The sequence below is a fragment of the Oncorhynchus masou genome, chromosome 29 (genome assembly GCF_036934945.1).
Source record: "Oncorhynchus masou masou isolate Uvic2021 chromosome 29, UVic_Omas_1.1, whole genome shotgun sequence".
NCBI classification, from domain to species: Eukaryota; Metazoa; Chordata; class Actinopteri; order Salmoniformes; family Salmonidae; genus Oncorhynchus; species Oncorhynchus masou.
This window is the reverse complement of record NC_088240.1, coordinates 38495178-38519605: the sequence shown is the minus strand read 5'-3', so window position 1 is coordinate 38519605 and position 24428 is coordinate 38495178. Positions and strand designations below refer to the sequence as shown.

Here is a 24428-nt window from a genome sequence, read left to right as displayed (position 1 = left end):
GCCTATAGATTGTTTATTATAATGTTTCAAAGAAGAGTGACAACTGATACAATAGATATAAAGATAACATTGACACGTCACATTTTAATCTGAGTGAATCTTGTGTATAAAAATGAAACCGTTGCACTATATGTCCTGGTCCCAGATCTGTGCTTTAGCCAACTCTTGACTATCTTTGTCATGTAGGTACAGATCTAGGACCAGGCTAGAAATTATCAGCAGTTTCCCAATTTGTGCACTATTTTTTTTAATTTTTTTTTATTGTGTGTATGTATATTATGTAAAATAACAAAACTAAAAATCTAATTTCAGAGACAGTTATACACTCTACATTTCCATAGTTCTGAGATGAATCATCTTTGAGCGCTGAAAAGACTGCAATCATCCCACTAGGTCAGTCAAGTACTTGCCTATCAAGTGAGGTTTTTTTTTAGTTTGAAATAAATGACATAATAGGGGGTATATCATAAATGCTTAGGAAATGCTGAATTCCATTGGTTTATTGTTTTTCTAATCATGCTTCACCTGACCATGTTACTCTTTTCAACAGATGATTACCATGTGAATCCAAGTCTTTTCTTGGATTGCTGAATATCACGTGTCTCATTCAGCTCTTTGACGTCCTGAGATCTACTGCCGACGTAATTGGGCATCTGGACACCAGTGTCATCTTGAACCAAGTAACTTGGCCTCACTCCTCCAAAGATGGGGCCAAGACCACCTCCAATTCCCTCCCTGGCAGCTTTGCGGAGTGGGTGAATATTTCTCTTGGCCTCGGTGGCTGTATCGATCACATTGTTTGCATACTGCTGGAACTGCTTCTCCTCCACAGCAATGAGCTCTGCATTTTTGGTCTCAAAGTCCTGTTGTTGCTTTCTTATTTGCTGTTCCTTGGCACGTTTTTCAGCCTAAACAGCAAGATTTCAAATGTTAAATGAAATCTTATGTTGCTTCATTAAAAGTGTTGCTGTTGCTGACACATTCCATTACGTGTCATTGCGAAAATAGTTGACATATCAAAAATGATCAAGAATTGTAATCACGGAAAGGCAAAGTGCAAATCAAATCCAAGCTCACCATTTGATGAATGTAGACGTCTTGTAAAGTTCTTCCATCCTCTTTCATTTTCAGTGCCTTCAGGTGTTGTTTTTCAATAAATATTCTGTCCGCTTCTTTCTTGGCATAAAGCATGTCAATAGCTCTCTCGTTGTGTTCTCTTTCCTTCTGCTCCTGTTCTTCTTTCTGAAGAAAAAAACCAAGCCAGTGTCATTGTGATAAGACATTTTTTGTCACATATAGGCCGGCATATTCATTGATAAATATGAATTCTTAATTTTGTGAGAATAATATTTTGAGCTTCCGATTGTCTCTTTGCTTGTGGTAGGGTGCACATGCCATACCATGGCTTCTCTGTGTGAGGCAATTGAGTCCAGCATAGCCATCCTCTTGTCATCTTTCTCCTTCTGCTGCTGTGCCTGTCTGGCATCCCGTTGAGCAATAGCCTTGGCGATGAGTTCCTCATTGTCCGTCTGCTCCTGCTGTTTTGCAGCCAGTTTATTCATGATCCCCCCCCTGTGCATTTGGACCTCTCTTAGGATGGAAAAAACGGTTTAGAAAATCTATGTCCATGAGACTTCCAGAATTGTATGACTAGTGATGCCACAGCTATACTAATTTCTTATTGTGGGACATCAAATGTTTTATCGAACTGTTTACTTTCTCCTATGTCTACTTACCTGAAAATCTCTTCCTCTTTGTCTTTCCTCAACTTCACCATTTTCTGTTTTGCATTTGCAAAAAGCCTCCTGCGCTCCTCTTCCATCTCTTGCTTTTGTGCCTCTATTGCTCTAATGATATCTCTGTTAGAGAGATGTTCCTTTAAATACAAATGCAGGATTAATTAACACACCCCCACGAATTTTGCTCTAGTGAGTGAGACATTTGAACATTGATAACATCCAAATACCTTACCATGTGAGCTTTCATGGTATTTCTCTTCTGCTCCTCTTTCTTTTGCTCCTGCATGCATTGCTCCCACAGAAAAAGCTCTTTTAGTCGCTGGAGTTCCTCAGCCTCTTTCTTGTTTTCCAGTTTCTCTCGTTCTCTATTCATCTCATGTTCATTTGCCCTAATAGGGGGAAGAGACCAGTCATCATACTAAACCATTGAGAGCATTTCAGTCTATTCTATTTGGACTACATTTAAATTCATTTGACTCCATGGTAGAGTATATGGTAGTCGATGGTATAGATATTCTATTCGATAACTGCTGCCAGGTTGTTAGGTTTCAGTGAGACTTACTGCTGTTTTAAGTCTTCTGCTGTGGCCTGGATGTCAAGCTTCCTCTGCAAAGCTTTCTGCTGTTCCTTTTGCAAAGCTTCATCCTCTCTACACTTAATGATAGCCATAATTTCCTTGTCCACATCTTTGGAGGTATCCTGCTTTCTCTGCTTCAGTTCTATCTGGGCCTCCCTTTCCTTCAGGACTTCTGTCAGCAAGAGTGCACGCTGGAAGAAATAACAATATTGCATTTATTCAATTTAACTCAGAAATGCACATTATAAAGAACACAGCATGTCTTCAGATGAAAAAAATACTTGCAGAAGACAATTTTAACTTATAAGAAATACAGACATGAAATCCTTTCACACGATCAGTCTCGTAGTACTGTTGAGTTTTGGCCTTTTCAATAGCTTCTTTCCTCTTTTGCGCCTGATATTTAGCCTCCTCAATATCCATCTGTTTCTTCTCATCTTCTTCAAGTTCCTCCCGAATCCTCTTTGCCTCCAGTTTCTTTTGTCTTTGTCCCTATGAAGTGAATGGCACATTTTACTCAAGTGGGTTGTGTAGAGAGATTGGGTTAAATGCGGAAGACACATTTCAGTTGAACGCTTTCAGTTGTACAAATGTCTAGGTATATCCCCTTTTATTTTTTTTAGCCTAATGTTTTGTATGAGACTGTGATCCTGAGGCTGCCTGTGGGCACATATGCACAGAGTAAGACATGTATAATACCTACCATTATGCATTATGGTAAAAAAAACTAACAAAGATACTTACAGCTATTGTGTTAGACCAGAATTTTACCACCTCCTTGGACCTCAGGTGCATAGCTTCTCGTTGTTTGGTTGCTTCCTTTAGACTCTCGTTGTATTTATTCCCTTGATTCAAACTTCCTTGAATTCGGAGCCATTCGGCTTTGGGCAAAACAGTGACTTGTCGAAGATCTGGTGGTTGCATTGCTTTTTTTTCCTCAACTGCTCGCGCTGATAATAGGAGAAATGAAATGGGGGGGGGAAAACAACAATGCTTATGGTATAACAATGTTATGCTGTGGTAGGCTATGCATAGATCTTGCTTAAACATTTTTACACCGAGCAAAATATGCAATATTAGCTACACTACAGTAACGTTACAAACCCATACATGCGTCAAGAGAGCAAGTAAACGAATAGGCTATGCAAGTAGTCAAACACACTTGTTTTGCTGGACCCACTCCTTCGACCAAACCGGACAACAGTCGCAGTTTCCATTTGATCTGAATGTATTTTGGTTTCAATCGTATGAATCTAAAAAAGAGCATTCAGAGCTCACAGAAAGTTGCATGGCACATTTCTTGTTGTCACTAGACAGTTTTACAACGTCGTTGTGTAAAAAAAAAAGTGCCTTTGACGGAATGTTTTCTGTAGGACTGTATCCAGTAACGATGGACACATTTGTTGCAATGTATCCTAGCAACGCTTTTGCGGCCCGATACCAGCTGCGTAGAGCGGGGACCTGGGAACACACAGAGACCAATCAGAATGCGAGTGATAGAAGAACCACGGTCAAGTAAAAAATCCATTGTCTCCCACCAGATGGTGTCATTTCTACACGGGAAAAAAAGCAAAGATTGTCTGGATGCGAAACAGATGTAATATGAATGGCTTTGGATTCAGAGTTGGAGCCAACTCAGATGTTATTTGGTGTAATGTTATTCCGTTTGATTATTATTTCTTGTGGCAAATGTTTTTCTTCACTTTTTTTGATGGAGAATTGTGACTTGTGGAATTCCTAGATTAATTACATTTGTTTACGTTTCACACGTTTCTGTAGAGGTAATTTCTATTTTTTTCTGTTGATGGTTACATTGTATTTCATATGATTGCCTACATGTATAAACAATTCAAATAACTAGATATGTATTCAATACAATATACAGACCGCTAGATAAATCGTTTCGGCTAAGTGCATAAAAAGACTGGGTAAAAGTAGGCGTGGTGTTTCACGCTAGAGCTTTATTCGAGGTAATGAACAGAGAAGGGCCTGTCATGTGATTGGCTTAACACATTCAAACACCCCAATTAGACTAGCACAGACTTTGAAAGCTGGCTCACTAAATTTGAACTCATATTCTTGAGAAATCAGCTACGATTATATCAAGTTTAGGAAAGGGATGCATGCAGAGAAATTAAATTGTTTTTCAGTTTCGAATAACATTTTCATTTAAAACTCAGTCAGCAGAATTGTATCACTACTGTACAACATTGCCGGTCGTATTTCTGGTCCGACAAGTTATATCAAAGTCATTTCTGTGGTTAAAGCAAAGACTGAAGATGAAGCGAGACATTTCACTCGCTGTTTAAATCTGGTTCATATAAATAAACTAAGCAGACCAGACCCAGCTGCTAATGCATTGGTGCCACCCCTTAAGCAGACAGGAACTGTGACAATTTTTTTCAATAGTAAAACGGCCTGAGTGGGACATCTTAATTCATCCACCATTGTTGTAGCCTATCTATGCTTCTCTATCCATGGCCTCTCGTTGTTTCAGCATCCACGTCAGAAACTGGAGATGAGAAGAGGCGGGTTTACTGAATGGGGCAGTCCTTATCCGAAATGTTCATTAAAAACCAGCTGAATTGAGAACTTCTCAGTGTCTGTCCACCAGCAGTTTACATAAAGGTTCCCATCTGTGAAATTGTCCGTAGCTGTTGAGAACAGAAAATGGCCCCAATATCCATTAAACGCATTTTAATCAGTGAAAGTGTTGATCCTTGTTGTAAGAAGATCCTGCAAGAAAATGGAATCCAAGTTACGGAGAAGCAAAACATGAGTAAGGATGACTTGATTGCAGAGATCAAGGTAGGGGTTTACATATTTTCCTAATTTTGCATCCATTACATTTTTGTTGCACGATGTCTATCTAAAATGTGCAACAACCATTTCACAGTTGGTATCTAATTTATAATACGGAAAAAGTATATCGTGTTTGGTCATTGGTTGAATAACCTCGTGTCTCTGAAGTAACACAACGATTTCTGCGTTTCAGAAAACAGTATATTATTTAAATCCGTTGCAGTTTAGATGATAAAAGCAAGGTCTTGCACGTGAGTTCCTATCTGGTGTCGATCATTAGTACCGCCTTCTTGGGAATCTGATGCAACTGCGCCAGAGATTTACGGATTTCCCTCGTTTGGCCGATTTAAACACCAGGATCACATTTAGACCGGTGGTTTTTATCTTTTCTATCTAGTACTTTCAAAAGTTGGACTATACATCAATTACACCAGCCCAAAGGCTGCTAATCTGACACCATGTAATGCCCAAATCAATCATTTCAATGAGTTTGATGCATGCACAAATTACAACTGTAAGGTCATAACTTCTTTCAAACTACTCCAATGAACAACAGACGATTGTCATGCAATGTCACTATGCAATTCATTTTGTCTGTTCATTCCCTCTCCAGGACTATGATGGCCTTGTCGTTAGATCTGCAACAAAGGTGACAGCTGATGTCATCAATGCTACTGGTAACCTCCAAATCATTGGAAGAGCTGGGACGGGCGTTGACAACGTGGATGTAGATGCTGCCACTAAAAAGGGCATCATTGTCATGAAGTAAGTGTAATTCAAAATAAATTATGAGTTTATGCATCAGTTTGTAGTTTCAATGCAGTTTTGTTTAAAATCAAATCACCACAGATCTGGCTTTTCCCTAAACATTAGACTATCATGTAAATTTATATTTTTTTAGCACACCAAGTGGCAACACCATCAGTGCTGCAGAGCTGACATGTACCCTTTTGATGAGCCTCTCAAGGTAAGACAGTACAACAGATGAAAACAGAATACCTCTGTGTATTTCATTGCACTATACAGAAAGTATCCTGACCCCTTGACTCCTTCCACATTTTGTTAAATTACAGCCTTATTCTAAAAATTTAGCTTTTTTTCTTTCTACACACAATACCCCTAAATGACACCGAAAACAGGTTGACATTTTTGCTAATGTATTAAAAATAAAAAACACCTTATTTTACATAAGTATTCAGACCCTTTGCTATGAGACTTAATTGAGCTCAGGTGCATCGTGTTTCCATTGATAATCCTTGATGTTTCTTCAACTTGGTTGGAGTCCACCAGTGGTAAATTCAACTGATTGGACATGATTTGGAAGGTTACACACCTGTCCTAGATAAAGTTCCCACAGTTGACAGTATATGTCAGGGCAAAAACCAAACCATGAGGTCAAAGGAATTGTTTGAAGAGCTTCGAAACTTGATTGTGTCGTGGCACACATCTGGGTAAGGGTACCAAAAAATGTCTGCAGCATTGAAGGTGGCCAAGAAGAGTGGCCTCCATCATTCTTAAATGGAAGAGGTTTAGAACGACCAAGACTTCCTAGAGCTGGCTGCCTGGCCAGACTGAACAATTGGGGAAGAAGGGCCTTGGTCAGGGAGCTGACCAAGAACCCGATGGTCACTCTGAGTGAGCTCCAGAGTTCCTCTGTGGAGATGGGAGAACCTTCCAGAAGGACAACCATCTCTGCAACACTCCACCAATCAGGCCTTTACGGTTGAGTGGCCAGACCGAAGGCCCTCTCAGAAGGCAAATGACAGCCCGCTTGGAATTTGCCAAAAGGCACCTGAGGAGACTGACCACAAGATTCTCTGGTCTGATATAACCAAGATTGAACTATTTCTGCCTGAATGCCAAGCGTCTCATTTGGAGGAAACCTGGCACCATCCCTACGTTGAAGCACTGTGGTGGTTGCATCATGCTGTGGGGATGTGTTTAAGCGGCAGGGACTAGGAGACTAGTCCGGTTAGAGGGAAAGATGAACGGTGCAAAGTACAAAGTTCCTTGATGATAAACCAGCTCAGGACCTCAGACTGGGGGTGAAGGTTCACCTTCCAACAGGACAATGACCCTAAGCACACAGCCAAGACAACACAGGAGTGGCTTCGGGACAAGTCTCTGAATGAGCTTGAGTGGCCCAGCCAGAGCCCGAACTTGAACCTGATCTGACATCTCTGGAGAGACCTGAAAATGACTGTGCTACGACGCTCCTCATCCAACCTGACAGCTTGAGAGGATCTGCAGAGAGGAATGGGAGAAACTCTCCATATACAGGTGTGCCAGGCTTGTAGCGTCATAACCAAGACTCGAGGCTGTAATAGCTGCCAAAGGTGCTTCAACAAAGTACTGCGTAAAGGGTCTGCATACTTATTTAAATTTGCTAACATTTCTAAAAGCCTGTTTTTGCTTTGTCAATATGAAGTATTGTGTGGAGATTGAGGGATTTTTTTGTTCTATCCATGTAAGAAAAGCTGTAATGTAACAATGTGGAATAAGTCAAGAGGTCTGTATACAGTGGGGCAAAAAAGTATTTAGTCAGCCACCAATTGTGAAAGTTCTCCCACTTAAGATGAGAGGCCTGCAATTTTCATCATAGGTACACTTCAACTATGACAGACAAAATGCCGGAAAAAAATCCAGAACATCACATTGTAGGATTTTTAATGAATTTATTTGCAAAGTATGGTGGAAAATAAGTATTTGGTCACCTACAAACAAGCAAGATTTCTGGCTCTCAGACCTGTAACTTCTTCTTTAAGAGGCTACTCTGTCCTCCACTCGTTACCTGTATTAATGGCACCTCTTTTGAAGTTGTTATCAGTATAAAAGACACATGTCCACAACCTCACAGTCACACTCCAAACTCCACTATGGGCAAGACCAAAGAGCTGTCAAAGGACACCAGAAGCAAAAATGTAGACCTGTACCAGGCTGGGAAGACTGAATCTGCAATAGGTAAGCAGCTTGGTTTGAAGAAATCAACTGTGGGAGCAATTATTAGGAAATGGAAGACATACAAGACCACTGATAATCTCCCTCGATCTGGGGCTCCACGCAAGATCTCACCCCGTGGGGTCAAAATGATCACAAGAACGGTGAGCAAAAATCCCAGAACCACACGGGGGGACCTAGTGAATGACCTGCAGAGAGCTGGGACCAAAGTAACAAAGCCTACCATCAGTAACACACTACGCTGCCAGGGACTCAAATCCTGCAGTGCCAGACGTGTCCCCCTGCTTAAGCCAGTACATGTCCAGGCCCGACTGAAGTTTGCTAGAGCGCATTTGGATGATCCAGAAGAACATTGGGAGAATGTCGTATGGTCAGATGAAACCAAAATATAACTTTTTGGTAACTCAACTTGTCGTTTTCCAAAGAACACCATACCTACTGTGAAGCATGGGGGTGGAAACATCATACTTTGGGGCTGTTCTGCAAAGGGACCAGGACGACTGATCTGTGTAAAGGAAAGAATGAATGGGACCATGTATCGTGAGATTGAGTGAAAACCTCCTTCCATCAGCAAGGGCATTGAAGATGAAACGTGGCTGGGTCTTTCAGCATGACAATGATCCCAAACACACCGCCCGGGCAACGAAGGAGTGGCTTCGTAAGAAGCATTTCAAGGTCCTGGAGTGGCCTAGCCAGTTTCCAGATCTCAACCCCATAGAAAATCTTTGGAGGGAGTTGAAAGTCCGTGTTGCCCAGCAACAGCCCCAAAACATCACTGCTCTAGAGGAGATCTGCATGGAGGAATGGGCCAAAATACCAGCAAGTGTGTGTGAACCTTGTGAAGACTTACAGAAAACGTTTGACCTCTGTCATTGCCAACAAAGGGTATATAAAGTATTGAGAAACTTTTGTATTGACCAAAAACTTATCTTCCACCATAATTTGCAAATTCATTAAAAATCCTACAATGTGATTCTCTGGATTTATTTTTTTCTAATTTTGTCTGTCATAGTTGAAGTGTACCTATGATGAAAATTACAGGCCTTATCTTTTTAAATGGGAGAACTTGCACAATTGGTGGCTGACTAAATACTTTTTTGCCCCACTGTACTTTCCGAATACATTGTCCTTCTCATACTTTTACAGAACAATTTGATTAACTCCATTCAAAATCATTAACTTCCTAGACATGTGCCACAAGCAGCTATGTCCATGAAGGCAGGGAACTGGGATCGTAAAAAGGTTGAGTATTTTGGTTTCCCTCATTAGCAGTTTCAATTTGACACACAAAGCAATTACTGTCGCGTGGTCTACCCCAGTGTTCAGCCAGTCATCACTAATCAAATCTGATCTTTAAATCTGTGGAGTCTCACGCTCCTCAGGGACCTGGATCAAAGTTGTGTTAATGATTTTGCAGTTCATGGGTACAGAGATGTATGGCAAAATACTTGGAATAGTTGGACTTGGAAGAATTGGAAAGGAAGTTGCCACCAGAATGCAGTCCTTTGGCATGAAGGTTAGTTCAAAATCCTGTGAAAAGTAAAGTCTTTCAAAGCTGCCTACTGTAGTATTATCGTCTAAATACTAACTGAATTTGCTTTCGACAGACCATCGGCTATGATCCAATCACTCCTCCTGAGGTGACTGCTACCTGGGGGGTGGATCAGATGTCCCTGGAACAGCTGTGGCCCCAGTGTGATTACATCACCGTCCACACGCCCCTCATGCCTTCTACAGCTGGTGAGTTTTACAGAAGTGTTGTGGTACTGGAGGGTGAAAAGCGCTTTTCCACTTGAGGTAAAGTTGTTTCTCCTAGGACTACTGAACGACACCTCATTTGCTAAGTGCAAGAAAGGTGTAAAGGTCGTGAACTGTGCACGCGGGGGCATCATCGATGAGGATGCGCTCCTCAGAGCTTTGGAGTCTGGACAGTGTGGAGGGGCTGGCCTCGATGTTTTTGTTGAGGCAAGAATATCACATCACTTAAACCACCCAAACATTAAGTTCCATTTTGGTATTACTTGTCTACCCCTGTATTGACATTCACTAACATCATGGTATTCCATTCTTTCCCAGGAACCCCCAAAGAACCGTGCCCTGGTGAACCATCCCAATGTGATTAGCTGTCCTCATTTGGGTGCCAGTACAAAGGAGGCCCAGGCACGCTGTGGACAGGACATCGCTCTGCAGATTGTGGACATGGTGATGGGCAAGGGCTTGGTTGGAGCAGTGAGTATAAGGGCACAGGGCGAGACCCAGATGCAGACACGGGAGACAGATGGTTCAAGTCTCTGACATGTATTATAATCTAAGGGGCAGGCAAGAGAACGGTCATGGACAGGTAAAAGATCATAACCAGGTCAGAGTCCAGGAGGTACAGAGTGGCAGGCTCGAGGTCAGGGTAGGCTATATGGTCAGGCAGGCGGGTTCAGAGTCGAGGCAGGCAAGGGTAAAAACCGGGAGGACTAGCAAAAGAGCGAATCGAAAGAGCACTGAACACGCTGCTTGACGGGATGAACGGGGAACACTGAAATAAATACCCAGGGACTAATGGGGAAAACGGGTGACACCTGGAGTTGAGTGCAGACAATCACAAAGACCGGTGAAACCGATCAGGGCGTGACAGTGAGTTCTACACCTTTCTATTACGGTCAAGCAAATGCCTATTGGTGACGGATTCTAATGGGTTCTTTCTTTGATGGTTTCACTGTTGCAAGAGTTTAAAAAAAAGAACTGCTTTCAGACCTTGAAAACAATGTAACCCTCAAAATTGTTCAAAGTATTCTGATGGTTTCATTGCAAGAATGTATATTCAATATTGAGTCATACTTGGCAACACAAATAGTTTTCCACATGAAGTGTTGTAAAACCGGTTGCTGTAATTGTGAAATTTCATAGGGGAAAAACAATGCAGCTCAATACAATAGATCTTGATTATCTTAATGAAGCACAAACCACATTTGATTGGTCACATTACATGTGGTATGTGTGTGTGTGCAGGTGAATGCCCAGGTTTTGGCAAGCACATTCTCCCCTGGGTCTCACCAGTGGATCAAACTTGGAGAGGCCGTAGGAGTTGTGCTGAAATCATGCACCACCTCTAAACAGCCCTTCAGCCAAGTCCAAATCACAACTCAAGGTAAGCACTGCAAGGCATTAGACTGTCCTTATATTATTCAATTGCTTAATTTTTTTTCTGAAATTGCTGAACAGGCTTGATAATTTACATTTTGCGGGAAAGCCTGTCAACATTTCATAACCAGTCTTCTCAGATCAGTGATTGGAAGGGAAAGGACGCTTTGGATGCCATTCTGGCATACAGGTCCTGTGTGGCTCAGTCGGTAGAGCATGGCGCTTGCAACGCCAAGCGTCGTGGGTTCAATTCCCGCTGGGACCACCCATATGTAAAAGTAGTGGCCCCAGCCGACTTGTAAGTCGCTTTGGACAAAAGCGTCTGCTAAATGGGATATATTATTATTATTATTATTATTATAGGTATTAGGGGCAGGTTGTGCTGTGCTCTTTGGTTTGTCTCCCCCTTGTGGTATAATCTTGCATATCAAACTGAACGTGGTTTCTTTTTGTTATTATCACAAACTAGGAGACTGCTTGAAAGGTTCCTCTGGTTACATGACTTCAGCAGTGATGGTTGGATTACTTACTGATGTTTCCAAGAGTTGCCCCAACCTGGTCAATTCACTAACCCTGGCCAAGGAATCTGGAATCAAGGTAAAATGGCCCACATTGACACTTGGCTAAAGGTCATATTCTGTTAACAACTTGTGTAATAGAGTAATTTATTAATGTCTTGAGTAACAAGATTATTTATCAGATTGACTGTTTTTAAATCTCAGGTAACCAGAAATCACAGTGAGGGTCTGACTCAAGGTGCATGTGAGGTTGAGATCTCTGTCAACGGCTCCAGCTACAGAGCTACTGGTTCAGTCCAGGGAGGTGCACCAGTCTTGTTGGAGCTGAACCACAGCGTGTTCCGACAGCCTGTCTCTCTCACTGGCAACCTGCTGTTCTTAAAGGCTGCGGCTTCTCCTCAGCTCCTGCCCTCCGTAACCGGTGAGAAATTAATTTGACATTGTAACCTCACGATTGACTTATCAAGATCATAGGAGCTATAATCCCTCAAAGCAGCACCAGGTATAGCCCTTTCTCGCTACTTGAATGATACAAATTTTCAGTATGCAGTCTTAACTCATACCTTTTCTGCCTTTTCACATCAGGATGTGTTTACACTGTACTAGCACTTGACAGCTGTAAATGGCAGATGACCAGAATAACTTAATTTATTTTAAACGGGCTCTCTCCCACTCTTTCCTCAGGTTTGCTGGCCACGGCAGGGGTGGAAATGGAGTCATTCAGTGCCCCTGCAGCTCGTAGTGGAGATCAGTGGTATTGTGTGGGGTTATCCTCTCTCTTGGGGGACCTTGGTGCTTTAAAACCTTTAGTGAAAGAAGCAGCACAGCTCTCTGTGTAAATGGCAGTGAGAGCATTGTTACAATGCTGAGGGACCAGTAGAGCATTCCAATGTCTAAAATTTTAATTAATCAAAATGGTTTCTTGGCGTATTAACATTGCAATATTTGGTTTACAACACAAACGCATAGAAGTTACTAAAAATGCACCTCTGTCATTTCTATTGTAGAGATGCTGGCTATATAATAAATAATAAAATTGTTACATTATTACACTGGTTTATATTTTGTTGTATTCTCTATTTGCCTGTTTTTGGTAAATGTTCTCAATGAACACACCAGGAGGAGGGTAGCTGAAATGGGGAAACAAAAAACAACTCCTCTCAACCTGCCAATAAACTCGAATGCATTTGCTGTGCATCCTTGGTTTCTATGGTGACTAGTCTATTACTAGTATTTGGTATTCCCTTGGGTGCAATAAAGAAAGCATATGTTATGTTACAGACTACCAGCCTCTTAGTCATTTAGATTTAAAAAAAAAAAACATTTTAAACCGTGAAGGTTGAAATCAAATTTCCACCACTTTACGTTGTAGTGAGGTTGTAAACCACAATTGGTGTTAGTCAAGGTTTGACATCGAGCTTGTTCATGGCACCACTACAATATCGTGTTAGACTATGCAATCTGAATCCATATTCGGCTAAAACTGCCAATGTAAAGTGGTTCTTTGCAGTGGGGGAAATCCTCAATTAAATTTAAATAGACTGCCAACCATATCGTTTTTTTTGGTTCACTTATGGTATTGGAGTCTCCTTGTGCGCATCGATGCTGTGTCTAGGCTCATTCTGCATGGTAGGAGAATGCGTCTCCAGGAAATAACTGGAATGCTAATAATAAAGCTAAGCAGACGGCTTTAGTTTATCTGGGAAGCTGACTGGAGTAATATGGAGCAGGACACACGAGAAGAGAATCTGACAGGTATGCTGCCACCGTCCTGAGCTAATTTAAGGAAACTGCGAGTCCTCGTCAGCGCTCAAACAAAAGCACTCCGAGCGCCGGTTTAGTACAGAAAGTGCCATTATATGGTGGAAAGGTAAGCGTGAACGAGGGACTGTTTCGTTTTAGATTAATGATTGGAATCGAATGATTTAGGAATATGAAGTTGTGTGCTGCTGATTATGACATGAGATACTTAATTTCCCGTCCTCGTAGCCTACTCATGCGTGGATAGATATAAATAGCCCTAATGTGTTAGCTATGTTTGTAATAGTGTGACTGTACAGATGAACGCCTATATATATGCCTTTTAACCTTAATGCTGTAAGACTTTAGTTTTTAGTTTTTTATGTTCCCAGGCTTGTTGAATTAATGGGACACCAGAAATAAACACCCCAAAAGTAAATGCTGACGCTCTCTTCATTTTCTAGCCATCATGTCTGACAGAGGAAAATAAAGCTATATTTATGACTTTTGCGGCAGCCGAATGAGCTATTGGATGCGCTGAAATAATTCTACATAGGTGACATTCACACATATCACCCTACAATGGGCCACAGGACAAGTCTTTCACTGTCAAAAGGCAGCTTTGTCAGCTCATCACTCTTATTTTTAAAGTCATGTTCACAGCTGACAAGAAGGCACGGTCAAACAACCTCTTCAAACTGACTGGGATTGATTATGAACTTCTGAGTGCTTTGGTGAACTACATATACACTTCCAGGGTGAGCATCACTAAGACAAATGTACAGAGCCTGCTAGAGGCAGCAGACCTACAGTTAAACTCTGAAGACTGCTTGCTAGGACTTCCTTATACGCTTCCTGGATGTGGACAACTGCCTGGGAATGCACTTTTTTGCTGTGCTGCACATCTGCCCTGAGTGGGAGGCACGAAGGGTAATACTCATACAACAATAGAAGTTCTTAGAGGTGGACTACGACAAGCTGAGTTCAGTCAACGTATGGAACGAGAAAGTTCTCCTCGATGCTGTGGTCAAATGGCTCACTCATTTGTCCGTTTTACATGGTTGTCTGGGCAACTGATTCTCAGCCATTGACCTGTAAATAATGATTTAAGTTATTCTGCACATTCAAATAACATGAACAATATTTCACTGAGTACTAATGAAATCATTATTGCTTTGTTGTGTTCCGCTGTTCACTCTTCTCGATAAAAGGCTTCCTCTTTGAAAGGTGTAGGAAATGCCACTGCTTGTGTCATAAATGGCACAATATTTGTGACTGGGGGCCACTGTGGAACCAGAGGAGGTAGCACCTATGAAAAAAATTCAGGCCTACAAGCCAGACATCAATGAGTGGATCATTGTCACAATAACTCCTCATCTCGGTATGACACATTTCAAAGGAAATGGACATATATTTTCATTTGTATGGAATATATTCGATCAGGAAATCAGAGTATGGCCTGTGCTCTGTTTCTCTGAACAACAAGCTGTACTTGGGAGGACAGACTAGGATGAGATCCAGAGAGAGATGTGTGGAGGCAGTTGTCAATGATGAAGGAGAGGATGGAGTATGGTGCTGTAGTGATCAATGTCTACATCTTTGTGACTGGGGGATATTCCTATTCAAATGGGACGTATCTGCAGAGCATTGAGAAGTATGACCCGGAGCTGGACACCTGGGAGGTTGTGGGTAACCCCTCCAGCCAAGCAAGCACAGGGCTGCATTTGGATTTACAGTGTGTTATGTCTTTGAATGTACTTTTACACCAAACCTCAACTAAATCCCATGGATGCAAGTCCTTCGTGCCATACTGATCATGTGTGACAGGTGCTAAGAATCTTTATACAAAAAGTTATATTATTTAGAGCATCTTTATAACCATTTGGCCAAAAACAAATGTTCAGTGACAAATGACTGCTGCTGGTTTAATATCACAAAAATAGCACATAATTTTCAATCCACTTACATTGAATGGCTTCTAAACACTGGTTCTCATGCACTTTAACACTACCATTTGTGTACTTTTATACTGGCTAGCCTGATAAAGCACTGATATGCACAAATGCACAGTTTTTAAACAAATCTCTACACTTGAAGCACAAATGTCACCAGGTGGGTATCAATCTTACATCTAAATCTTAGGGTGTGGGGTATGCACAATTAATCCGTTTTCAAATGTGGAGACATCGGATTCTGAATGTTTAAAAAAATGATGAACTAAAACAACTGTTTTGTGGCTGATTCATGCGCTTCATGCACCCGATTTTACTTGATAAATGTAACGTCCATCTACAAGATGATGCACATAGATGTGGTGGTTGTGTGTTCATTGATTTCGTAGACTGTGATGTGTGAATTCTGCCTACTGTCCAAATATTTTCTAACAAATCAATTAACACGTGTAAATAAAAATACAATATTTACCAAAACCTTTGACCGTAAGGTACTTCCGCAGCAGTCAGGTGGCGCTGTAGCCCCGGCTGCAGTGCAGAAAGCCATTTGTTTTGGCCCTCAATATTCTCCGTAGAACGTGCTTGCTTGCCAACTTGATTTAGTAGTGTGGTAGAAAGTCTTCTGAAGAACCAGCATCTCTGCAGGTAGCAGGTTAATTTATCACAGTAAGTAAATCTGTTACAATTTAACAGCGGTAGATATTCATATACAATGCATTTTATTTGGTAAAGAACCGCCCTATCTTGTATTTTTGAGGCCTGTGGAGAAAATAAGCAGTTGATCGCTAGCAAGCTAACGAGTTAGCACAGTTCGTGTAGCCAGAGAGGAAGAGGCGAAGCGAGATCATTTACTCTGCCTAAAATCGGTCCACGAAAATAAGACAACGAATGACAATGAATGTCGAATTTGGTCAACAACAAATGTAATTGGTAATTTACTACGCAAGGCATATTTGACCAAATAGAAGTTTCGTAATGGTTAGTTTGTTAATAATCCACTGATCTAAGTGGTCGTACGTGGCATTTCGGCAACTTTGAAAAACGACTTTATATCGGAGGCGTGTGAACAACAGGCAGAACTATCTTCCCTCGTTGGCTAGAATGGACCCAACTGATATCGCCGCCTGCCTGCCTCCCATATTTGAGGACATGTATTTCCATTGTTAGAATTGTCACTCGACTATCTTGCCCATGTAAGATCATCTTTGATATAAGTACGCGTTGGACTCACTGTGAACTGCATCATGGTGTGAACTGCCCTTTTAGGTCATGTACTTGTTTGGATTGAGGCTGTTACTGTAACTACTAGTAAACGAAAGTACTTCATATAGTATGGACATTATATAATGCTTGGTAGGTTGGGTAACATGACTGTCTTTAGCCAGGAGTGTGAACGTGGGTAACGCTTCAATCACACCGACAGTGTTGTTGCATTTTTGTACACCAGCATTACATTATTAATGTACAATGAAACGCTGCGTTTGCGTTGCAGTGCGTTGGGCGTGGTGCATATGTTGGATTTATCGAACGTATGCGTCAAACTATGCGTAGAGGGCTTGACAGAAATGGTAGCACAAGGTGAATGTTGAACTTTTGTTGCGTACATAACTGACTTGCCTAGTTAAATAAAAAATATATATCCAGATTATGCTGCGTACTATTTCTCGCAAAAAACTGCTGGTGTGTTCGGAGCTTAAGTATAAGCTTACATGTCCGTTGTGTAATTAGCTGACATGGCTAGTACTTGTATCTAAAGCATTTCCCATTTGGTTACTGTTGCTTAATGATTTCTCACATTTTGATCTAGTAATTGTCTGACTTTTCCAGACACATCATGGCAGAAAATCAAGCAATGTCTGAACTTGAGCAGAAGGTGGCAAGACAGATTGAGGTATATTGTCATAGCAAAATGTATTCTACTGTAGCTGTATAACCGAAGCTGGTGATATTATGACAGCTAACCTGGATAATACTGGACATCCCTGATTGACATTTTTTTCTTTATCTTCAAAGTACTACTTTGGTGATCACAACCTTCCAAGAGACAAGTTCCTCAAAGAACAGTTGCAGCTCGATGATGGCTGGGTGACCCTGGAGACTATGCTGAAGTTTAACAGGTTTGTGCAATTTACTTTTATTTGTTCAATTGGAATTTGGGACTTAATTCAGCCTACATTGTTTTTATTTCGTTTTTTTAGATTAGTTTCTTGCTATAACATGATTCCTAACTCTCCCCTCTATTTTCAGACTGAAATGCTTGACAACCGATCCCAACGTAATTGTTGAGTCTCTGAAAAAATCCAAGACTGGCCTTTTGGAAATGAGTGAGGATAAAACAAAAATCAGGAGAATTTCAAGCAAGCCTTTACCAGAACTGAATGACGAGTACAAAGATGCCCTCAAACACAAATCTGTGTACATTGTAAGTTGGGTTTTCCAATATTTGAGATGCTACTGATTTGAGATCTTACAGCTGTTTTGGAGCTCTGTGTCAAACATGTTCTATGATCTCCCAGAAAGGTTTTCCATTGGAGACGACGCTTGATGAAATTGATGGGTGGCTGAAAGGGAAAGGCGTCATCGAAAACATTCAGATGAGACGAAACTTGCAAAAGAAGTTCAAGGTAATGTGGCAGGAGATATTTTTTTTCTCCCCCAGTTAAGATTGAAATGTTTAATAAAAACACACAGCATCTCCATCCATTTTTCAGGGCTCCGTGTTCCTGACTTTTGACACTGAAGAAGTATCAAAGCAGTTCCTTGGACGCACAGACACCAAATCATTCAAAGAAAATGAAATGATTGTACTGTCAAGGTATGTGGAGGCTTAGCTACCATTGCCATCTCTCTAAGATGACCTATTGATACTGGTGAAAAATGTATATTAACTCTGCTCTTGTTTTCAGAGAGGACTACCATGCAAAGAAGGCAGAGGATAGAAAACAGTTAAAAGCGGAGGCAAAGGCTAAAGCTAAACAGTGAGCACATTACTGACACTTAATAATGTTCTTTTTGTCTTATGGTAAAGTTAATTGTGCAAAATTGACTTTTATAGAGACAAGGACGAAAAACAAAAGCATGCAGAGGAAGAGGAAATGGTAAGATCTATGGAAGTGCTATACTAAATCATTGTATGTTTTGAAGGGGGTCGTCTTCATTTGGACTAAACATTTTGAAACTGGCGTCTGTTCTTATTGGGCTAGTTTGTGTAGTACCCCCTCCAATTCAAGATTATTTTTCTCCTGTTTGTTCCTATTGAACAGGACCCTTCTGTATTGTTTTTCTTCCCAAATCAGGGAGGTTTAAAGTTGCTCACTAGTGGTGCTCTGCTTTATTTTGCATTGTAGAAATCTCTGGATGAGCAGACCGGATGCCTGCTGAAGTTCTCAGGCAATCTTGACAGTGTTTCAAGAGAGGACTTTCACGAGGTTTTCTCAGGTCATGGTCAAATCAAATGGATTGATTTCATCAGGGGTGCCAAAGAGGCAAGAATTGCAATGTAATAAACTATTTGAACCACCCTTCAATTACACAAATTAAGTTGGCATAGGAAATAATTATCAATTATTATTTTAAAGGGTACCATCCTCTTCAGAGTGAGTGCTAAGGAAGCTTTTGATAAGGCCAAAGAAGCAAATGGAGGAAACTTGAAAATTAAAGACAAAGATGTTACTTGGGAGGTGGTGGAGGGAGATGCTGAGAGGGAAACTCTGAAAAAGATAATTGAAGACCAACAGGAATCTCTCAACAAACAAAGAGGCAGAGGTAACTGATTCCCGGGTGGGGGGGTGATATTTCCTGTCTGATCTGATGGAGCATTTCCTTTCGCTCTTTACAGGTGGCCGAAAATCAGGTGGGAGAGGGGGGAGAGGAGGACGAAGGGACAGGGGTGGACGTGATGGCAAATCACACTACCAAGGCAGAAAGACCAAATTTGATGATGGTGATAATGACGGTAAGAGCAGTCATGTTAGGATTCTGGTGAGACAAATGTCTCTACCAATCTTCAATGAGAAAATAAACATTGAAACAATTGAGTATGTAATATTTTCCTTTTAACTTACATTTCTCCAATAGCACCTCCTAGTCCAAAGAAGCGAGCACTGGCAGGAGCGGGCAAAGACGCTGATGCTCCAGCTGCAAAGGTTGCCAAAACTCCGAATGGTTCTTAGAAATGATATCTACTGCACATCTCAATGAAATATTGCATTTGAAAAGGAACTAACTGAAAACATAGAACAACTTTATTCCATTCCAGTGGAGGCTTCAAGAGAACTGTAGACCACCTTGATGTCAACCTAGAAAACAATTTGTAATGCAAATGAAAACGGTGAATTTCTACCCTGAACATCATTTTTTTTTTTTAATGGGTTTGTCTTATTTAATATGGATTTAATTTGTTGACTGCGTCTGAACATGATTTCATTTCAACAGGAGTGTATTATGCTTGTATTATGCTTGTTCGTCACCTCCGTATGAAGACGTGCATGTCAATAGAAAGTTGTTAATCAGTGGCATTAAATTTTTCCTCAATTATTTTAATTGTGTATACTGTTCAATCCTAAAGCCCAGTTCTAGGTTCTTCCTAATTTACTTTTTTGAATAGCCGATAAAATGTGATTTTTAAATTGACAGACTTTTGTTAACATTGCCCTTTAATGATGTAGATTTTTGTGGAACTTGTAGGACGCTGGCAAGTCACATCTTAGCTCTGTCAAGGAGAGAAACACGGGCAGGATCGATTTGTATACTTGTTCGGCATTTGTTACCTGCTATTCCAAGTTATACTCTTTTGTCACTTGCTTTCTTCTGTATGTGCTGAAATTCTGCAAAAAGAGAAATTGGACAACCAATTATGACAGACGTTGATGGAGTAATACACCACAATTGAGTGTTCTGAAAACTTACATCTCGTGTTGATGTTTTTTGACAGGACTATACTGCTGTCATTACCATAGTTAAAGCGGTCCTCAAACTGCATGTCCAAACCTTTATTTAATTTAAATTTTTTAGAAAGCGATCAAGGTTTCTCAACTTTTTATATTTGAAGTGAGAACTTGCCTTGGTTGTGTTTGGTACCAAACGGGGGATTCATTATCACGGTGTCATATTCCTTGGCATATCCATGGGCTCTCAGGAAACGCATGTTACACTGGATCAGGTCTTAGAATATCTCCAGTGTATCGTCAATGGCAAACCCAACAAACTAAGAAAGAACTGAAAAGTTATAGTGGAGTATTATTTTCTTACCCTGCATCAAGCATTGCTGCACCAATGTTAAGAACTCAGCATCCCAAATCTGCAACCAATTTGCCTTTGATGTCATGTGTTGTGGATTGTATAAAGCATATTTTATTTAACCAGACTAGTCAGTTAAGTAGAAACTCTTATTTACAACGACGGCCTGGGAAAAGGCCTCCTGCGAGATGTCTGAATGAAGAGATTGAGAACTGCCCAGTTTGTGTGTTGCAGCTCGTTCCAGTCTCTAGCTGCAGCAAACTGAAATGAGTAGTGACCCAGGGATGTGTGTGTGTTTTGGGTACATTTAACAGAATGTGACTGACAGAACGGGTGTACATGCTTAAAGGAGAAATGTAAATTACTTTAACGTTAGATTGGAATTTTGTTGGAATTGAAATTGCTTTGTCTAAGAATTGGAATGCTAACAAATTGGGAAGAGCCAGTAGCGGAGGTTTTGGCAGATCTAAATAATGCCGATTATGAATGCATCTGAAGTTGACGTTACAGCTTGGCTAATGGGAAAATGCTGCCATACAGTGGATTCGGAAAGTATTCAGACCACTTTTCCCACATTTTGTTACAGCCTTATTTTAAAATGGATTCAATTGTTTTTTTCCCCTCAATCTACACTACCCCATAATGACAAGCAAAACCAGGCAAATATATTACAAATTAAAAATTTATGTCAATGTAATATTTAAGTATTCAGACCCTTTACTCAATTTGTTGAAGCACCTTTGGCAGCCTCGAGTCTTTGTTATGATGCAACAATATTAGCACGCCTGGATTTGGGGAGTTACTCCCATTCTTCTCTGCAGATCCTCTCAACCTCTGTCAGGTTGGATGGGGAGTGACGCTGCAGAGCTATTTTCAGGTCTCTCCAGAGATGTTCGATCAGGTTCAAGTCCGGGTTCTGGCTAGGCCACTCAAGGACATTCAGAGAATCCCGAAGCCACTCCTGCGTTGCCTTGGCTGTATGCTTAGGGTTGTTGTCCTGTTGGAAGGTGAACCTAAACCCCAGTCTGAGGTCCTGAGCGCTCTGGAGCAAGATTTCATCAAAGATCTCTGTACATTGCGCCGTTCGTCTTTCCCTCAAGCCTGACTAGTCTCCCAGTCGCTGCCGCTGAAAAACAACCCCGCAGCATGATACTGCCACGAACATGCTTCCTCGTAGGGAAGGTGCCAGGTTTCCTCCAGATATGACGCTTGGCATTCAGGCCAAAGAATTCAATTTTGGTTTCATCAGACCATAGTCTCTTGTTTCTCATGGTCCTTTGGGTGCCTTTTGGCAAACCCAAGCAGGCTGTCTTGAGGAGTGGCTTCCATCTGGCCACTCTACTACCATAAAGGCCTGATTGGTGAAGTGCTGCCTAGATGGTTGTCCATCTGGAAGGTTCTCCCATTTCCACAGACGAGTTCTGTCAGTGTGACCATCGGGTTCTTGGTCACTTTCCTCACCAAGAAGGCCCTTCTCCCCCGATTGCTCGGTTTGGCCGGGCGGACAGCTCTAGGAAGAACCTTGGTGTTTCCAAACTTCTTCCATTTAAGAATGATGGAGGCCCTTGAGACAGTTTCCATCACCATTTCTCACAAGTCATTTTACTGACAAAAAGATCCCACCTTGTCTAGCATATTTTGTTTTGTCGACATTTGGACAGTTTACATACCATTGCATACCAAATTTGCTGTTTCCGTCAGGCCTGTCATGACCTTTTTTAATGTCCAATCATTCCTATGGAGGACTGCTTTTCTGAGGAGTGCCAATATGACCAACCGGTGGCTTCAAAGCCTGTCGTTGGCCAATACATAGCATCAGCAATCCAGGGTTTATATATAGATATAAAAATGGGTTAAAATGCCATCTCATGTGGGAGATGTATGTAGATTTATGGTGCTTTCAATACAACTGGTGCTGCGTTCAAAACAACTGAGAACTGTGAAAAATATGAGGTGAAATCATGACATCAGGTCAGAATGGGAGCTCTATAGAAGCCCGAGTTGGATGATCATTCAAATAAAAAATTACCCAATCGGAGCTCGTTGTTTTGAACGCACTGGATTTGGAAGTAGGAGATTTGCCCAGTTCAGTTGTTTAGAACGCGGCATGAGAATGAGAAAAAACGATTTGGTGGTGCGCGCTAAAAAGCGTTTCAATCGGTGACGTCACTTGCTCTGAGACCTTGAAGTAGTAGTTCCCCTTGCTCTGCAAGGGCCGCGGCTTTGATGGGTAACGATGCTTCGTGGGTGACTGTTGTTGATGTGTGCAGAGTGTCCCTGGTTCGCGCGAGGGGACGGTCTAAACTTATACTGTTACACTTGCACTGATATCTTATTTTTATTTTCATCATTTTTTTTATTAAACAGTAACATGCAAAACACAAAACAGAACAGCCAGAGGGATTCAACAAAGAAAGGGAATAAAAATTACAAATCCACATTATATCAATGCAAATACAGACATGTAGCGAATACATTTACATTTTGTTTTGTATACGTTTTAATGATTCTAAATCGTTTTTCAAATGAGAAAAAATTAAGAAAAGGCACTTTTACTTCATGAATTGATTTGTGTATGAAAAATGTTAATAATAAAATAGAGATTTATGACATACTCACGTTCAATTGTGGAATCAGTGTAGTAAAAAATAATATCTCAAAAACGGATATTTCACTGGTTGTATGCAATTTGTTGCCAAGATATATTTTTACATCAGTCCATAACACTTCACCTTGTAAACAATGACAGAAGTGTTAAATAGATTTAATTTCTAGTTCACAAAAACTGAATTCACTGGTAACTTCAGGAATATATTTAGAAATCAAGCTATTACACAGATAGCATCTATGGATAATCTTAAAGAAGATCTTCTTTACTTTATTGGTCACCATGAATTTGTGTGGAGTGAGCCAAGCACAGCGCCAGTTTACATCAAAAGATGAAGCTCAACAAAATATCGAAGAGGGAAAAGACTTCCTGTAGAAAATATCCCTTAATAAACGATTCTTGAATTTCTTATCTAGTAAACTTATGCCTTTCACCTGGATATCACATACAATAGGAGATATTGCAAAATATGCATTATTCTGAAGTAAAGATATTATCCTACTAGGTATAGATTTTATAATAGTGTCATTCCTTGCTTGAAACCTCAAAATTGTATATTTTCATAAATTCTCTCTGTGTAAATAGATTCCCACTAATACTAACTAATTGGCTGACAAGAACAATGTTTTTTGAGAACCAGTTACAGTAAAATCACATCTTGTTAACATGTAATATCGAACTATTATTCCATATAAAACATTTGAGGTGAAAAGTTGTGGTTATACAGCAAAGCCCAGCACATTAAAGCCTGCTTGTGAAAAGCCGCCAATTTCACAGGAAGTTTACCAACAATATAGGGACATTGTAGTAAAAAATGAAGCCCTCCGAGCTTCTGAAAAACCAAATGAGGTATAATATTCCAGAAAATATGAGGATTTTTTAAGTACCTTTTAGTGAAGTCTAAGACATTTAGACCGCCATCCCAAACCCTGTTGGTGATAATCTTTTTTTATCTTATGTGGCTTGTTTTTCCATATGAAGTTGTACAATAGCCTATCTAAGGTACAGCAAGTGGATTTGGGAATATCAATAGATGAAAAAAGATAGGATGCACGAAATAGCCCCTCAGCTTTGAAGACTTAAATCCCTCCCTAACCATGATTTTTTTTTTTTGGGGGGGGGGCAGATTCAGTTAATTTTGGTGATCTTTACACCGAGGTCGGT

The 24428-nt window shown here is 40.7% G+C and overlaps 3 protein-coding genes and 1 pseudogene across 5 annotated transcripts; 3 read left to right on the top strand and 1 right to left on the bottom strand.

The window, feature by feature from the left end:
- Positions 1–58: 58 nt before the first annotated feature.
- On the bottom strand, positions 59–3742 carry cfap210 (cilia and flagella associated protein 210). 2 transcript variants are annotated; one of them, XM_064944804.1, is made up of 9 exons: positions 3479–3742; positions 3061–3266; positions 2635–2808; positions 2302–2507; positions 1972–2128; positions 1737–1876; positions 1401–1590; positions 1078–1242; positions 59–908 (listed from the first exon to the last, which is right to left on the bottom strand). In XM_064944804.1, the coding sequence occupies exons 1-9, from the start codon at positions 3531–3533 to the stop codon at positions 555–557; spliced, it is 1647 nt and encodes a 548-aa protein (XP_064800876.1). In that variant the 5' UTR covers positions 3534–3742; the 3' UTR covers positions 59–554. The 2 variants fall into 2 exon arrangements, with proteins under 2 accessions (XP_064800876.1, XP_064800875.1); XM_064944803.1 differs by lacking the exon at positions 3479–3742 and having other exon boundaries at positions 3061–3449.
- Positions 3743–4309: 567 nt separating this feature from the next.
- LOC135519569 (D-3-phosphoglycerate dehydrogenase-like) lies at positions 4310–12776 on the top strand. The gene is made up of 12 exons (XM_064944805.1): positions 4310–5124; positions 5732–5883; positions 6020–6085; positions 9264–9318; positions 9494–9592; positions 9684–9816; positions 9893–10041; positions 10153–10305; positions 11077–11215; positions 11678–11805; positions 11931–12147; positions 12411–12776. The coding sequence occupies exons 1-12, from the start codon at positions 4987–4989 to the stop codon at positions 12563–12565; spliced, it is 1584 nt and encodes a 527-aa protein (XP_064800877.1). The 5' UTR covers positions 4310–4986; the 3' UTR covers positions 12566–12776.
- Positions 12777–13935: 1159 nt separating this feature from the next.
- LOC135519588 (kelch-like protein 23) lies at positions 13936–14543 on the top strand (annotated as a pseudogene).
- A 1431-nt stretch (positions 14544–15974) lies between these two features.
- LOC135519570 (lupus La protein homolog B-like) lies at positions 15975–20783 on the top strand. Of its 2 annotated transcripts, none has more exons than XM_064944806.1 (12): positions 15975–16084; positions 17246–17309; positions 17432–17535; positions 17666–17840; positions 17935–18042; positions 18130–18233; positions 18325–18396; positions 18474–18516; positions 18766–18903; positions 18997–19183; positions 19257–19373; positions 19496–20783. In XM_064944806.1, the coding sequence occupies exons 2-12, from the start codon at positions 17253–17255 to the stop codon at positions 19588–19590; spliced, it is 1200 nt and encodes a 399-aa protein (XP_064800878.1). In that variant the 5' UTR covers positions 15975–16084; positions 17246–17252; the 3' UTR covers positions 19591–20783. The 2 variants fall into 2 exon arrangements, with proteins under 2 accessions (XP_064800878.1, XP_064800879.1); XM_064944807.1 differs by having other exon boundaries at positions 15995–16084; positions 17226–17309.
- Positions 20784–24428: the final 3645 nt, after the last annotated feature.